The sequence below is a fragment of the Rutidosis leptorrhynchoides genome, chromosome 4 (assembly GCF_046630445.1).
Source record: "Rutidosis leptorrhynchoides isolate AG116_Rl617_1_P2 chromosome 4, CSIRO_AGI_Rlap_v1, whole genome shotgun sequence".
NCBI classification, from domain to species: Eukaryota; Viridiplantae; Streptophyta; class Magnoliopsida; order Asterales; family Asteraceae; genus Rutidosis; species Rutidosis leptorrhynchoides.
In genome coordinates, this window is record NC_092336.1 from 477,524,194 (window position 1) to 477,539,560 (window position 15,367).

At 34.2% G+C, this 15,367-nt stretch overlaps 1 protein-coding gene across 3 annotated transcripts; it reads right to left on the reverse strand.

The window, feature by feature from the left end:
• Nucleotides 1-4,965: 4,965 nt before the first annotated feature.
• Nucleotides 4,966-13,411, reverse strand: LOC139844542 (pyruvate dehydrogenase E1 component subunit beta-1, mitochondrial-like). 3 transcript variants are annotated; one of them, XM_071834763.1, is made up of 15 exons: nt 13,363-13,411; nt 12,850-12,931; nt 12,667-12,741; nt 12,028-12,108; nt 11,924-11,950; nt 11,748-11,810; nt 11,569-11,655; nt 10,509-10,634; nt 6,850-6,983; nt 6,394-6,466; nt 6,249-6,296; nt 6,059-6,097; nt 5,839-5,963; nt 5,393-5,507; nt 4,966-5,287 (listed from the first exon to the last, which is right to left on the reverse strand). In XM_071834763.1, the coding sequence occupies exons 2-15, from the start codon at nt 12,901-12,903 to the stop codon at nt 5,219-5,221; spliced, it is 1,116 nt and encodes a 371-aa protein (XP_071690864.1). In that variant the 5' UTR covers nt 12,904-12,931; nt 13,363-13,411; the 3' UTR covers nt 4,966-5,218. The 3 variants fall into 3 exon arrangements, with proteins under 3 accessions (XP_071690864.1, XP_071690862.1, XP_071690863.1); XM_071834761.1 differs by having other exon boundaries at nt 6,231-6,296; XM_071834762.1 differs by lacking the exon at nt 13,363-13,411 and adding an exon at nt 13,170-13,295 and having other exon boundaries at nt 6,231-6,296.
• Nucleotides 13,412-15,367: the final 1,956 nt, after the last annotated feature.

Consider the following 15,367-nt stretch of genomic DNA (forward strand, 5'->3'; position numbering starts at 1 on the left):
TTCAGTTTCTCTTTTGAAAAATGTTGGTTTTGAACTTACATTTATGCACTTTGGTATTTCAGTTTCTAAGAATAATGTATTTTATTTTAATGCTATTCCACGTGATGGTATTTTTGAAATTGATATGCATGGTGTAATTTCAAATAATAATTCTGTATATACATGTACTGCCAAACGAGTCAAGAAAGACTTGAATAATACCTATCTATGGCATTGTCGTCTTGGTCATATAAACAAACAACGCATTTCAAAACTCCAATCTGATGGGATTTTGGAATCAACTGGCTCTGAGTCATTTGATGTATGCGAGTCGTGTTTATGTGGAAAGATGACAAAGGCTCCTTTCTCCGATTTAGGTGAAAGAGCTAAAGATCTTTTAGGACTAATACATACTGATGTATGTGGCCCTTTTAGAACTATGTCTAGAAATGGTGAAACATACTTCGTTACATTTACTGATGATTATAGTAGATATGGTTATGTTTACTTGCTGAAACATAAACATGAAGTTTTTGAAACGTTCAAAATCTTCCAAAATGAAGTAGAGAATCAACTTGGAAAGACCATTAAAGCCCTTCGTTCTGATCGGGGAGGGGAATATATGAGTCAAGAGTTTTTGGACCACCTGAAGAATTGTGGGATTGTCTCACAATTCACTCCACCTTATACACCACAGCACAATGGTGTGTCGGAGTGGAGGAATCGAACTTTACTTGATATGGTTCGATCTATGATGAGTCTAACTACTCTACCGATGTCTTTTTGGGGTTATGCATTAGAGTCTGCTGCACGCATACTCAATATGGTTCCAACCAAGAAGGTAGATAAGACACCATATGAGTTATGGCATGGAAAGAGTCCTAAGTTGTCTTATTTGAAAGTCTGGGGTTGTGAAGCGTATGTGAAACGTGACACTTCAAACAAGTTAGAACCCAGAGGTATCAAATGTCACTTTGTGGGATACCCAAAGGAAACAATGGGTTACTACTTTTACTACCAAGCTGAAAACAAAGTGTTTACTGCTCGGTTTGCTGAATTCTTTGAAAGAGATCTTCTCTTACAAGAAGTCAGTGGGAGTAAAGTAGATCTTGAAGAAATTCAAGAATCACAAGGTAACATACCTTTTGAAGGCACTAGTTATCCACACGTTGAAGCTGAGCACATTGTTGATGAGCCAGAACGTGTTGCACCTATAATTCGTAGATCTAGTAGAACTCCTCATCGACCTGAGAAGTTAAATCTTCTGATTAATTCAGATGAATCTCATATAGGGGATTATGATGAACCCTCTAGCTACCGTGAGGCCATATCAGGTTTAGAATCTGAAAAATGGGGAGATGCTATGAATACAGAGATGCAGTCCATGAAAGAAAATCAAGTATGGGACTTGATTGATCTTCCACCCAATTGTAAACCAGTTGGGTGTAAATGGGTCTACAAGAAGAAGGCTGACATGGACGGTAATGTAAACACTTTTAAGGCTCGATTGGTGGCAAAAGGTTATACTCAAACTCAAGGAATTGATTATGAGGAAACTTATTCACCAGTCGCGAGCATTAAGTCAATTAGGATACTTATTGCCATAGCAGCTTTTCATAATTATGAAATATGGCAAATGGATGTGAAAACCGCTTTCCTAAATGGCGACCTAAGTGAGGACGTATATATGGTTCAGCCGGAAGGGTTTGTAAATCCAAAGCATCCTAATAAAGTATGCAAGCTTCTAAAATCCATTTATGGATTAAAGCAAGCATCCAGGAGCTGGAATCTTAAGTTTGATCAGAAAATCAAAGAGTTTGGTTTTTCTCAAAACCAAGATGAGCCCTGTGTTTACATTAGAGCTAGTGGGAGCAAAGTTGTCTTCTTGATCTTGTATGTTGATGACATACTACTTATTGGAAATGACATTCCAACTTTGCAAGATGTCAAATCTTGGCTTGGAAAATGTTTTGCCATGAAAGATCTTGGAGAAGCTAAGTATATTTTAGGAATCAGGATCTATAGAAATAGATCCAAAAGGCTTATTGGTTTGAGTCAAAGTACATACATTGACAAAATCTTACGAAGATTTAACATGCAAAACTCCAAGCGCGGAGCATTGCCCATGCAAAAGGGCATAACCTTGAGCAAGTCTCAAAGTCCTATCACACCTGATGAGATAAGACGAATGAAATGTGTTCCTTATGCTTCGGCTATAGGATCCATTATGTATGCTATGTTATGTACTAGACCTGATGTCTCGTTAGCTTTGAGTTTGACGAGTCGTTATCAACAGAATCCAGGTGAAGAACATTGGATTGCTGTTAAGAGCATTCTTAAGTATTTGCGGAGAACTAAAGATATGTTCTTGGTTTACGGTGGTTTGGAAGAAGAGTTGAGTATTAGATGTTATACAGATGCTAGCTTCCAAACTGATCGAGATGATTCTCGATCCCAGTCAGGGTATGTCTTTGTCATGAATGGCGGGGCAGTTGATTGGAGAAGCTCAAAGCAGACCACAGTTGCACAGTCTACAACGGAAGCAGAATACATTGCTGCCTCAGAAGCTGCTCAAGAAGCTGTCTGGATTAGGAAGTTTATTGCTGAACTCGGAGTAGTTCCCAGCATTGAATCCCCTATGGAAATGTACTGTGATAATTCAAGTGCTATTATACTTGCGAAAGAATCACGTGTACGTAAAGGTAGCAGACACATTCTTCGAAAGTTTGACTACATTCAAGAAGTCGTTGAGAGGAATGATATTAGTATTCTTAAGGTTCATACAGATGATAATGTGGCTGACCCGTTCACGAAGCCCATGACACACAACAAGCATGATGATCATGCTAGTAGTATTGGACTTCGTTATGCTGCTGATCTTTTTAATTTGTAATTTAGTATTTGGATATTTTTGGAACATTAAACAGTTTTATCATAATGAATTGATATATTGATGTTATGATCATTTTCATTTATATCACTATGTTCTATATTAGCATGTTTAATCCATGAGTAATTGTTGATTATTCAAAATCTCCATAATCGATCATGTTATGGGAATAACATGAATTAAGATTAATATGAAGTTTTGGTTTATATTTATTGATGATAAATAGTTAACTTGCAGAGACCAAATTCATATGTATTCATTGATGATGGATATTGGAATGACCCAACCGAGATATCATTACATGGATCGTTGTCAGTAGTGAATCTTTTAGTGATTATGTCTTTATGTCCTTAGACTTGAGATGCACGCCGGTTTCGATGTGTGGAATATTGTACTTTGATATGGTTAAATTCTGTCCTGAATAAGACGGTAATAAAGGCTATTATTGGGTATAATGCAAAGCTCGTGAGAGACACGTGTATGCAATATAGGATTTGTTCCTCCAAAATGTTTGGAGTTAGATACTTTTGAGCTCCTCGATGAATGAATAAGATATTTGTGTGGCCGCACCCAGATGTAATTAAGATGATACTTAATTAATTTGGTGATCTAATTCAGTTCTAAGATCGAGAAATAAAATTGTTAAACAAACGAGAATGACGAATGATCCATATCTCAAGTTTAACTAAAGTATCTGAAACAAAAGGACGAATGACATTTAACACTTACCATAAGCAGTTCCGAGAAACTACCCTCACGTGAATTTAGGGACAATGGCCTGTTGCTAGACGGTATCCATTGTTAGTATAGTTACTTGGTGTTGTACCATGCACAAGTGGGAGTCTGTAGGATTAATGTGCAAGGTACAACATATAATTATATGGCTAAATTCGTTTGAGCCTTCGGGGTCACACACATATACACCTAGACGTCAAATGCAATATATATATATATATATATATATATATATATATATATATATATATATATATATATATATATATATATATATATATATATATATATTACCTAAGTAACTAAACAATTTAAACTAGTTGAGTTTGAATATATGATAAATATTAATTTGTTTATTGACTAATAGTTGGTTGATCAATAATTCAATATTTAATACATGCTTTATGATTAATACTAGTTAATATTAGTCACAATGGAATGATGATTGCATATTCCATATATCTACTCCATATCTTGATTCTTTTGTATTAAAAATTCATAAAGCAAAAGTAAAAGAAAAAGCAAATGGAAAACAAATAATTCATACGTGTTTTTTGGATCATTGAATAATTACAAACATTATATATGTATTATGACTTGGGTTTTATGACTATGAGATTCAATCAGACAAAAAAAAAAGGAAGAACACATATATTCTTTCTTGTTGTTGTTGCATGTTCACCAAGAGAACCATTTTATTTCTTTTGGTTCATCTTGAAAACAAAATTGTATACTGAGTATTATACATCTATTGTTAATTAATATAATTTGATTATATTAATTTGTTACTTGGTATTGGACTAGCATCCATTGACGGTCGTTTGAAGTGTAGTGTGGACTATCCAAAGTGACGATCATACTTTTGATCGTAAGTTTCTCTCCTACAATCCGTTTCTTCAGGAAAGGTATATCGTTTACTCACTTTGTGAATTTATATATTTTGACAATTATTAGTGGTGTAATTGGATCTTGTTGAACCGTCAATCGTGTGTATGTTTTGTAATAATAAGTTTATTTTATCGTTCCGCTGCGTTAATTTGATTTGAAAGTACACACGGTTTTCCATCAATTTTGACATGTAAAAGCCTCAAACCACAATTACTAAGTCTAGTATAAATTGTGAAACCCAAATGATTATAACATTCGTTACTGTTTTTGATATTGTACCAATCACCATTTTCCTAGTATATGTACGGCTCTTTTTAAAGAAAGCAAATGCTGTTCGATATTGTGCATCCAATTGTTGTTTGTTGTCTCTCTTAATGTTATAGATCAGGCAATACCAAGAAAGCACATGCTGTTTGAATAGCTTTTGTGCAAATAAATTTTTTATATAAGAAAAAAGGCAATCAAAGAAAGAAAAAAAAAAAGCTAAACCTCAGATCTTTGTATTGAATTCGACCTTATTCTTTATTGAAAAAAAAAAAAAAAATCGTGTAAAGAGAGAATCCTACGGCAGTTGCACGCGGTCACAAAGTTAATTCACACAATACACAAGCAAAAAATTGGAACTTCCCAACTTTGACGTTTACATCCGTCGAAAATTAGGAGATGCATTCTCAAACCGCCCAAAAGAAAATGTGTCAGCATTTTGATACTCTTGTAATGTAAAAATCAAGCACTTGCAGCTATAGATGATTTCCTGTAGCATACTCTCCTAGCGGCACGAACAATATCCTCTATCTGAATAGTAGATTATGCAAATTAAACAATTAGCATGAGCCCCACAATTTATTTGTATAAGAAATAAAAACAAATAAATATTCAAAAGCTAGTTTAATAATTCACCTGAGGAAAAGCCATTCTCTCAAGATTGGCAGCATACGGTGTCGGAACATCGGCCCCTGCAATCCTTTCGACCGGAGCATCAAGATAACCAAAGCTATCTTCAACAACAGAAGCACTGCAGATAAAAAGTTCCTTTAAAAAACCATACTTGCTGACTTTAAGAAAAAATAGTAGAATTCGAATATATCGTATAAAAAATTTGTGCGATTCAAAGAAAATACGGCCTTAGCTAGAGGTGGGAATTTCAACCCACTTACTTATAATTGGGTCGATTCAGGTTATATGTTCTTATTGACATATCTTAAAATCTGTAACCATGCCTAACGGAGTAATAAGTGTTTATATTCAACCAACCCCAAGCCATTTAGACGTGTACCAAAGTATTACGGAGTACTTCTGACCCAAACCATATCCTAACCCGACCCATCATATAAAGAAACTGATACCAGATCTCAGCACCAATGCCATGTTGAGGAAAGCCTTCCTCAACGGTGACCAGTCGATTAGTTTTCCTAACTGAAGCATTGATTGTAGCTCTATCTAATGGTCGAATCGATCGCAAGTTGATAACCTGTAAAACAAGTTCGTTTATTACTGACATTTAAATGAGCAAAATTTCCATTTTAAGAACATCAAGTTTGGCTCTTTGGCCCATATACAACTCACCTCGGCACTTATACCATCCTTTTCAAGTATTTCAGCTGCCTAAAATTGTACAAAACAATCATCAGTTTCGCAGAAAATTACGCTCAAAATTAAAATAACTGACGGTTGAAAAACACTACTAGAATTTATCTAGTGAGCATTTAAAAAAAAAAAAAAAAAAACCTCAACAAACCTTAAGAGCATATCCAACCATTTTGGAGAAAGCTGTGATTGTGATATCTTTCCCTTCTCTTTCAATCTGTGACCAGCGAACATAAAACATGCATAATGAGCTAAATCCAATAAATAAATTCACAATGAAATTTCATGAGAGTTATAACAATATTTGTAAGGACCTTTGCTTTTCCAATCGGAAGGCAAAAACTTGAATTGAGGGCTTCCGCGGAAACTGGGAAAGATTCACCGTATCTAAAGAGCATAAAACAGAATGCCTCAGGTCAACTGTAATGCGATTAATGAGCAATAAATGGTAAGTAAAGGTGGCAATAATGACACGTGTCGGGTGAGCCATGTAACAAATCAAAACGAGTAACTTCATGCACATTAGGTAAGCAGGATTTAGAAGCTTGAAAAATAGATATCAAATATGATTACAATGATTTACATAACTTTTTAATGCACTATATATATACTTTTGCACAACTTTCTAACTGTTTAGCCGAATTGGATCGATTGCTTTCAGCTAACTTTAGTTCTTTAAAGCCTTTAACATGTTACACGGTAAAGCACGCATAAATAATTAAATAGGTCAAAATTGGCATCTCTAAGTTAATAAGTAACATTATACTCACAACAACTCATTTTCAAGAAACACAACAGGGTCAGGGTCTCTGATTGCAGCTTTTAGAAGTCCACGAGCGTCTTCGGAAGAGTATGGTACGAGCACCTTCAAACCAGGAACTGAACCATACCACGCACCATAACACTGCAGCGCGTTGAAATATTATATGAGCTTTCTTTTTTATATGAGAAAATTAAGTGTTAAACTGGTATTTAACACAGCTTTTTAATGCAGGATGATCGAAGAACCTAACTAACATATATGTTGGTAACGAAAATACTTTCTTTTACAAAACAAATAATTAAACAATCAATCCATATTCCTTAACAATGAAAATGATAAGGAATAACCCAATGATCCCCAGCCCAACTATGATGACTTACAGCCCACTAGGCCCAGGATCTAGAAGCTTCACAAAAGGGTTTATAAAGGGTAGTATGGTGTAATAGGATAGCAGGTTTTAGATTATTTGTTTTGTGGTATTCGGCTACTAGAGTAGCTTGGGTAGGAAGTTTGCACCTGGTGCATCTTCTCTGATTTGGCAGTGAGCAATCCTTTGAGGATCTCATCTGATTTCTATCTTATTGTTTCAGTTATTCATAGCTTCCATTGTTCTTACTGTTCTTTATATTTTAGTTCTCATTTTATTGATTATTGCTGCTACTATTCAATTATTTCTGCTACTGCTGTATTTTGTTTCTATCAATTGGTTCCATTGCCGGGAAACCCCAAACCTCCAACAATGGTGAATCAAGATCAAGCCTCCATCATCACCCACTTAGAAGCACAAATTGATGCCCATGATGAAAGATTAGAGCTCCTCTCAAACCAAATCTCAACTCTGAGTTCTACTGTTACAGATATGAGTTCTTCTCTTAATTCCATGAAAGAAGTAATCACCAATTTACCAAAAACCATTGAAATAATGCTTGATAACCTGTTTGGATCTAGCTCCAGCACCAGACAAGCATATGAAGCCTTGGAATCATTGTTTGATGAAGGAGATTTAGAGGAATATATAAAAAAATTTGAATCACTTCATGCCCTAATTCCTGATTGTTCTGAAGATGAAGCAATTGAAATGTTTGTGAGGGGATTACAAAGAGATGTTAAAGATTGGTTACGGTTATTGAATCCGGTATCTTGTAGTAAGGCTATCGATCTTGCTCGTCATGTAGCCATCGCCACTGGTCATGGGGTAAAACAGAATTACGCTAAATCTATTGATACCAAGGCATACCAGAGAAGAGATATTGAAGAAGAGGAATTTGAAGCCCTTTCGACTAACACCCCCAATCAATCAGAGGAACATATAATCAACAGGTTTTTACAAGGGCAGGAAGAAATTCAAGCAATTGATTTCTCCCGTAAGGTTTCAATTGCCGCTTGTGCTGCTACTGCTACAATCGAACGTTCCAGAAGTAAGCTGTATTATCAGTCGGGAGCTGATACTTCCACCATCAAATTTACTTGTTCCACCGTCTTTATAAGCTTTTGTTCCAAAAATATCCCTACATAACTTATAACAAAAATATTGTGAAAGGTAATCATTAAGGACAGTTTAGAAAATTCATGTGGAAGAAGTAAATACGATGGTGGAAATATCATCTCCTTTATCAGAATTATGCTAGGTCAAAAATCAATTCACGCTTCTGTAAGTCAGCTCCACTAACATATTGTTTTGCAAAATTAAATGAGCCCATTACACAATTAGGCCCAACATCAGGTCAGGCCCAAAGTCACACTTATTACCCACAGGAGCATCTTAATTCTAATCAGCCCACTACACGACATTTGATTAAGCATAAATGGAAAGACCGATGTATTGATTGCGAGCTTCAGTACACACCTCAAAAGTGTTTAGAAGGTCAATTACGAGTAGTATTGATTGTTAATTGGAAAGAATTGACTGATGAAGAAGATATACGTTTCATTGAATCCGAAGAAGCTATGGAAACAGAATGTGAATGTCAATTTTTGAAACTTTGTGTTTCCTCATCTAATTTTACATCCCCAGTCCTGAAAGCTTTAAAATTGATTGGAGTAATATTTGGTTTCTTAGCTTTAATTCCTAGTGATAGTGGATCATCCCACAAATTTTTGGGAGAAAAATTGCTTATCAGTTCAAGATCTTTACATGAAAAGGTTGTCAATTTATCTGAGACAGTGGTAACAACTCTTCATCAGGAAGTAACTACTTCTAAATATTTTATTGAATTTGAAAAGCAAGCGATTGTTCGGTTAGAGTCCCCTGGTAAACAAAAAGAGACTGAAAATATAATGATACGTAAATTTATGTCGATTCTATATGAAGCTTGCGAGAATTTAGTTCTAGAAATTGAGAAAAGTAAGGATCACACAGTAGCAAATGGTTATTCGGTTCAAGATATTTTCAGTGTAGAAAGTGCAATGGAAGAGCATATTATGAGTATGGTGAAGAGATTATTGTCACTTGTGAAGGATTTGCACAGTTTTCAGAATGAGAATATGGAAGCCAACTTGAAGAAAATGATGGCTACAATCTTTAGTGTCCAAAGAGAACTCGCAGTAAAGAATGTTCAGAAAGATAGATTGTGTGTGCATCTTGTGGTTCAGAAAAAGCGGGCTGCAACAGTTGCTGTGAGCTACTTGCAAGAACTTGCACCTGCAATGGCTCGGATAAATAATCAATCCCGCTTTGTAACGCGTACAATCTTGCAAGATGAGCAACAAGTTCGACAATGGCTTATTGCTTGGCACTCCCGTTCTATGGATGACACAACTTGGGAAGACTCCTTTAAATCCAAAGCCAACATCCAGATTACCGGCTTGAGGACAAGCCTATTCTTCATGACGTCGGTATTGATAAGGAATAACCCAATGATCCCCAGCCCAACTATGATGACTTACAGCCCACTAGGCCCAGGATCTAGAAGCTTCACAAAAGGGTTTATAAAGGGTAGTATGGTGTAATAGGATAGCAGGTTTTAGATTATTTGTTTTGTGGTATTCGGCTACTAGAGTAGCTTGGGTAGGAAGTTTGCACCTGGTGCATCTTCTCTGATTTGGCAGTGATCAATCCTTTGAGGATCTCATCTGATTTCTATCTTATTGTTTCAGTTATTCATAGCTTCCATTGTTCTTACTGTTCTTTATATTTTAGTTCTCATTTTATTGATTATTGCTGCTACTATTCAATTATTTCTGCTACTGCTGTATTTTGTTTCTATCAGAAAATCACCAAAAGGGTCTTTAAACTGAGTTTTTTTATGTTAAAAAAATTAATCCGTGTTTTCCACCGTATGACATAGAATAGTTCCTAATGAGGTATTAAGATTCCTATTGATGGCTTCAGCAGCTTTGTTAACTATAAAAAGTGGAAAATTAATAGATTGCAAAATAGTAACAAAAAGAAAATCTATAAGTGGTATTTTGGTGATCTAATCAGCAAACACTAGTTACATGAGTCGCCCTTCATGTTCCGCATAAATCATATCTATGAAGTGTCTAGTTTTCCTTACAATGCAAATACGGAGTAAATAATTTATGTAACAGAAAACATGATTGCCAATATAAAATGCCCGTCATTAATCTGTACTTGATGTTTGGTACAACTCTCAATATACTTTATTATGCATGTGATAATCAAAGAGAAAAATAAATAAATAAATAAAAAAGAAGGAACCAGACCTGAGAATGTTGAGCTCCGACACCGGCAGCAGGCCCATTTGGTCCCCTGAAAACAATAGGTACATTAATCTGCCCAGCAGACATGTAGTTTGACTTTGCAGCAGAATTGATGATATGATCAATTGCCTGCAAAAGAACACTTAGAAGATTAAATTATGTTCATTTTGAAAGCAATTGCAACAAGATACAAAATCAGGATCATGATCCCAATGTAGTCAATACTGCAAACACGCCAACACGAGAAAAATTACAGTATTGTTTCTATATTTATTACCAATATTCTGTACAATTTTACATCAGTAGTCCAAAACAACAGACTTTTGCTAGTGTAGGCCAAAACTCCGATGTTACAGATAACAATAAATAGTGGGTAGTCCTTTTTCCGTGTATTAAGAAATGTCTCCACACTAGCATTGGTCAATTCAGCAATGAGAAAACACATAAATTTCTGCTTGGTTTGATATTCAAACATGGTAATCTTTTTCACATCACATTCACACATAATAGTAATAGCAAAAAATAACAGAAACGATGCAGACATGTAGTTTGACTTTGCAGCAGAATTGATGATATGATCAATTGCCCGCAAAAGAACACTAGGAGAATAACTTATGTTCATTTTGAAAGCAATTGCAACAAGATACAAAATCATAATCATGATCCCACTGTAAGCAATGCTGCAAACACGCCAACATGGGAAAAAGTTATGATTTAAATATTTATTACAAATACTCTGTATATTTTTACATCAGTGGTCCAAGAAACAATGCCAAATTACTAGGCAGAAACAGAACGATGACAACAAACTTTCGCTAGTGTAGGCCAAAACTCTGCTGTTACAGATAACAATAAAAAAACTGGGTAGTCCTTTACATATCCGTGTATTACGAAAAGCCTCACACTAGCATTGGTCAGTTCAGCAATGAGAAAACACATTAATTTCTGTTTTGTTTGATATTCAAAACATGGGTAATCCTTAACACATCACATTCACACATAATAGTAATAGCAAAAAATAACAGAAACAAGAGTTCTCATTATATTGAAACAGGAATCTTACCTGCATAGAAAAGTTGAAAGTCATAAACTCTACAACGGGCCTCAGACCATGATATGCAGAACCAACTCCAATACCCGCGAATCCAGCCTGAAAATATAAATGATAAATGAATATTATAAGATTTGGAGGCTCTAAAAAAGATAAATATCCAATAAAGATGATAAAAATCACTGTCATACCTCTGTGATTGGGGTATCAACAACCCTCTCCGGACCGTATTTGTCCAATAAGCCCTTGGTGATCTATAGCAACACAAAAATAAATATGTATAGTAAGACCAAAATACAGACGAAAATACTATATGTTTTTGTTATGTAAAAATAAAATACAGTATACATATATACAAAATTCTAACCTTGTATGCGCCTTGGTATTCTCCTACCTGCAAACGGGACAGAAAAAAAAATGAGCACGAAAGACATAAAAAAAACTCTCAGCTTCCCAAAAGAACAATTTAACCTCTTCTCCCATCACAAAAACACTAGGATCAGCAGCCATTTCCTCATCAAGAGCAGAGTTCAAAGCATCTCGAACAGTCATCTGCAATAGCATAAAAACCTTATCTAAAGACCAAATTTTACATCGACAGAAACTTTTAAACAAACTATACTGTATAATCAATAGTGTATATTGAACATGGAGCTTGATATATACAAATGTAGCTCAGCTGACAGCTCAATTCTCAATAGGTTATACTCGCACTCATCGTTAAAGAAACTCTCATTCTTATGAATCTAAGGAGCTAAATAAGCTATCGCAAGTTGAAGTGAATGAATCCTAATACATACACTCTACTTTCGAAATATACATACAAATACAAATGATACTAATTACAAAATGCAGCTGACTCCTAGATATAGTTGTAAACCCTAAAATTAATTACCCAAGAGTACTTCTGTATATTCATTTCATCCACCTTAAATTGAAACGATCCTACAATTCTAAACTGCTAATCAAAATAATCTTAGCTTGTTAGATAACCAACAGTCTAGTATATTAATTAATATAAATTAATTACGTCACACAAACATACAAGAACTTAATATACTGTAATAATAATAAACAAATCAAAAATAAATAAATAAAAACTTGAATCACCTCTTTAGTTCCAGCTGAATAATGTCTCATGACGGATGCTACAGACCTTAACCTCATCAAATCATTCTCCAAAACCTAATAATTCACAAAACATATTATCAATTTATCACGTATCATCACAATTCACATTTTAAACCGACGATACTTGCAATTACTAAAAATGTACTAAATCATTTCAGTTACCTGAGAAGACAAGCTTCTAGCAGCAACAGCTTTTTGCCTTATAGTCCCTAACATCTTTCTCTCTCTCCTTTTAGGTCAAAAACTATAAATACAAAAAATATGTTAAAACAGAAGTTACGAAATCAGATCTGTAATAGTTATAAATCGGATCGGACGCTGAAATGAGAGTAAAAAACCTAATTATTATTATTATTATTATAGATTATAGATAGTAATTATTATTATTATTATTATTATTATTATTATTATTATTATTATTATTATTATATATAAACTATAAACGTAATTATTCTCGCACACACTTTTTTATCCTCACACACCTATTTTAACCTTTTACTCTTCTAATAATACTCGATTAGTGTGTGATGATCAAAAAAGTGTGTGTGAGAATCATCCCCATAGATGAAATACTGCAAATAGAATATAAAAAAGAAATGGAAGTTTTGATGTATATATCTAATACTACGTATCTAACTAATGAAATAGATAGGATTAAACATATGAAGTGCTTACTGTATATTTTCTGATTACCGCGTGTAAGGAGCAGGGAAAGAGCATCTCCTTTGCTTAATTGTCTCTTCGGTGATATACAGAATTTAAACTAATATAAAATATAAAATATAAAATATTTTTATTATTATTATTATTATTATTATTATTTTTTTTTTTTTTTAAATAATAATAAACTTAAAAGTATTAAAACTTACAAAAAAATTAGTGGAAAGCCTAGAGACAATCTGGACCCCCACACCTCTAGCAATAGCAAAACTTTTTAAGTTTATTATTATTATTATTATTATTATTATTATTATTATTATTATTATTTTATTATTATTATTATTATTATTATATTATTATCATTATAATTATTATTATTATTATTATTATTTATAATCTTCTATATCTATCTAAATTTTGACTCCTAGGTTAGTAAATAAGGCTAATAAATTATGGTAAAACATTATAAACTTAAAAGTTTAACCACAATTACAAAAGAATTTTTTTAACCCACGTTAAAAACAATAGTATGTATTCATGAAAGGAAAATGAAAAGATAACTTTTACGGGTCTAGTTATTGAGTCGACAGCAATCGTCGATTTATTGGCGACTTGACTGACTCTTAGAGCCTAAAGTAAATTTTAGGCAGGATTTAAAACCCATAGAAATTTGATTTTACCATTTTCATGACGTCTTAATTTTATTATATTTTTTAAAAAAAATTTCCTACTTATTGGCCGGAGGTCCACTCGGAAGCAATCTCTCTATCCGTCGAATAAAGAAAGGGATGATTTTCTCTACTTTTGAGAGTGTTTTCACTCTGGGTGGAGAAATGACTTGTCTTTATTCTCGGATAGGGGAAGGATTGTCTACATCTCACCCCCATACACTACTTATGTGGTATTGAGTTTTGTTGTTGTATAAAGAAAGGAAAATAGAAGAGTGTATGTAATAGTAAACATGAGATTCTTGATGAGGCTTCCTTGAATAGACTTTGTGACGCCCCCGTACAAAACCATCATGTACGAATCGTCAACAACAGGTCCATTACACGGTACAATACTACATGCTGTTTTAAAACAAGTTTTGCATTCAAAAAGGGTAACGTTTTACAGAAGATAACGTGACACAAAGGTCGTTACAAGCCATTATTCAAATAACATAAGTTGTGAATGCAAGATAAAAGTTCCATGATTGAGACATCTCTAAGTTATGCAGCGGAAGTCTAACACAGCGAGTCTTTAGCAGCAAGTCTATAACACCAAGACAGCAAGTCTAACAGCGGAAGCAACAACGTCTAAGCACCTGAGAAATACACGCTTAAAAGTCAACACGAATGTTGGTGAGCTATAGTTCGTATTCAGTAATGTAATGTTGACCACGAGATTTCGTATTTAAAACAGTATGAAAAGTATATGCTTATCCGTGGGCACCCGGTAACTAACTTAACGTAATAGTAATACCCCCTAAAAGTACACTTGGCGAGTGCGTATGTCCTCGAAGTATCAAACACCCGTTAAATGCTAGCGCGACTAGCCCGAGTGGGGATGTCAAACCCTATGGATCCATATCTAATATTCGCGTTCACCGGTTCAAAAACCAATGATAAAACGTTACCGTGCTAAGGGGAATCTTTGTGCCGTTATATCACCCACACATATGTAAAGTTTAAGTACTCGTGTCTAGTATGTAAAACATAAAAAGCGCATGTATTCTCAGTCCCAAAAATAGTAAAGTAAAAAAAGGGAAGATATAACTCACAGTGAATAAGCAGTAAAAGTAGATACGAAAAGTATGCAGGTAGTAAGTCGGTCCGTGTGACGACCCGAAAATTTCTGACCAAATTTAAACTTAATCTTTGTATGATTTCGACACGATAAGCAAAGTCTGTAATGTCGAGTTTCAAAATTTTTGAACTGTTTTCATATATTCAATTGACCTTTGACTATTCTCGACGATTCACGAACTATTGTCTGTAAATAAAAATGTAAATATAAATATAAGAATATATATATATAT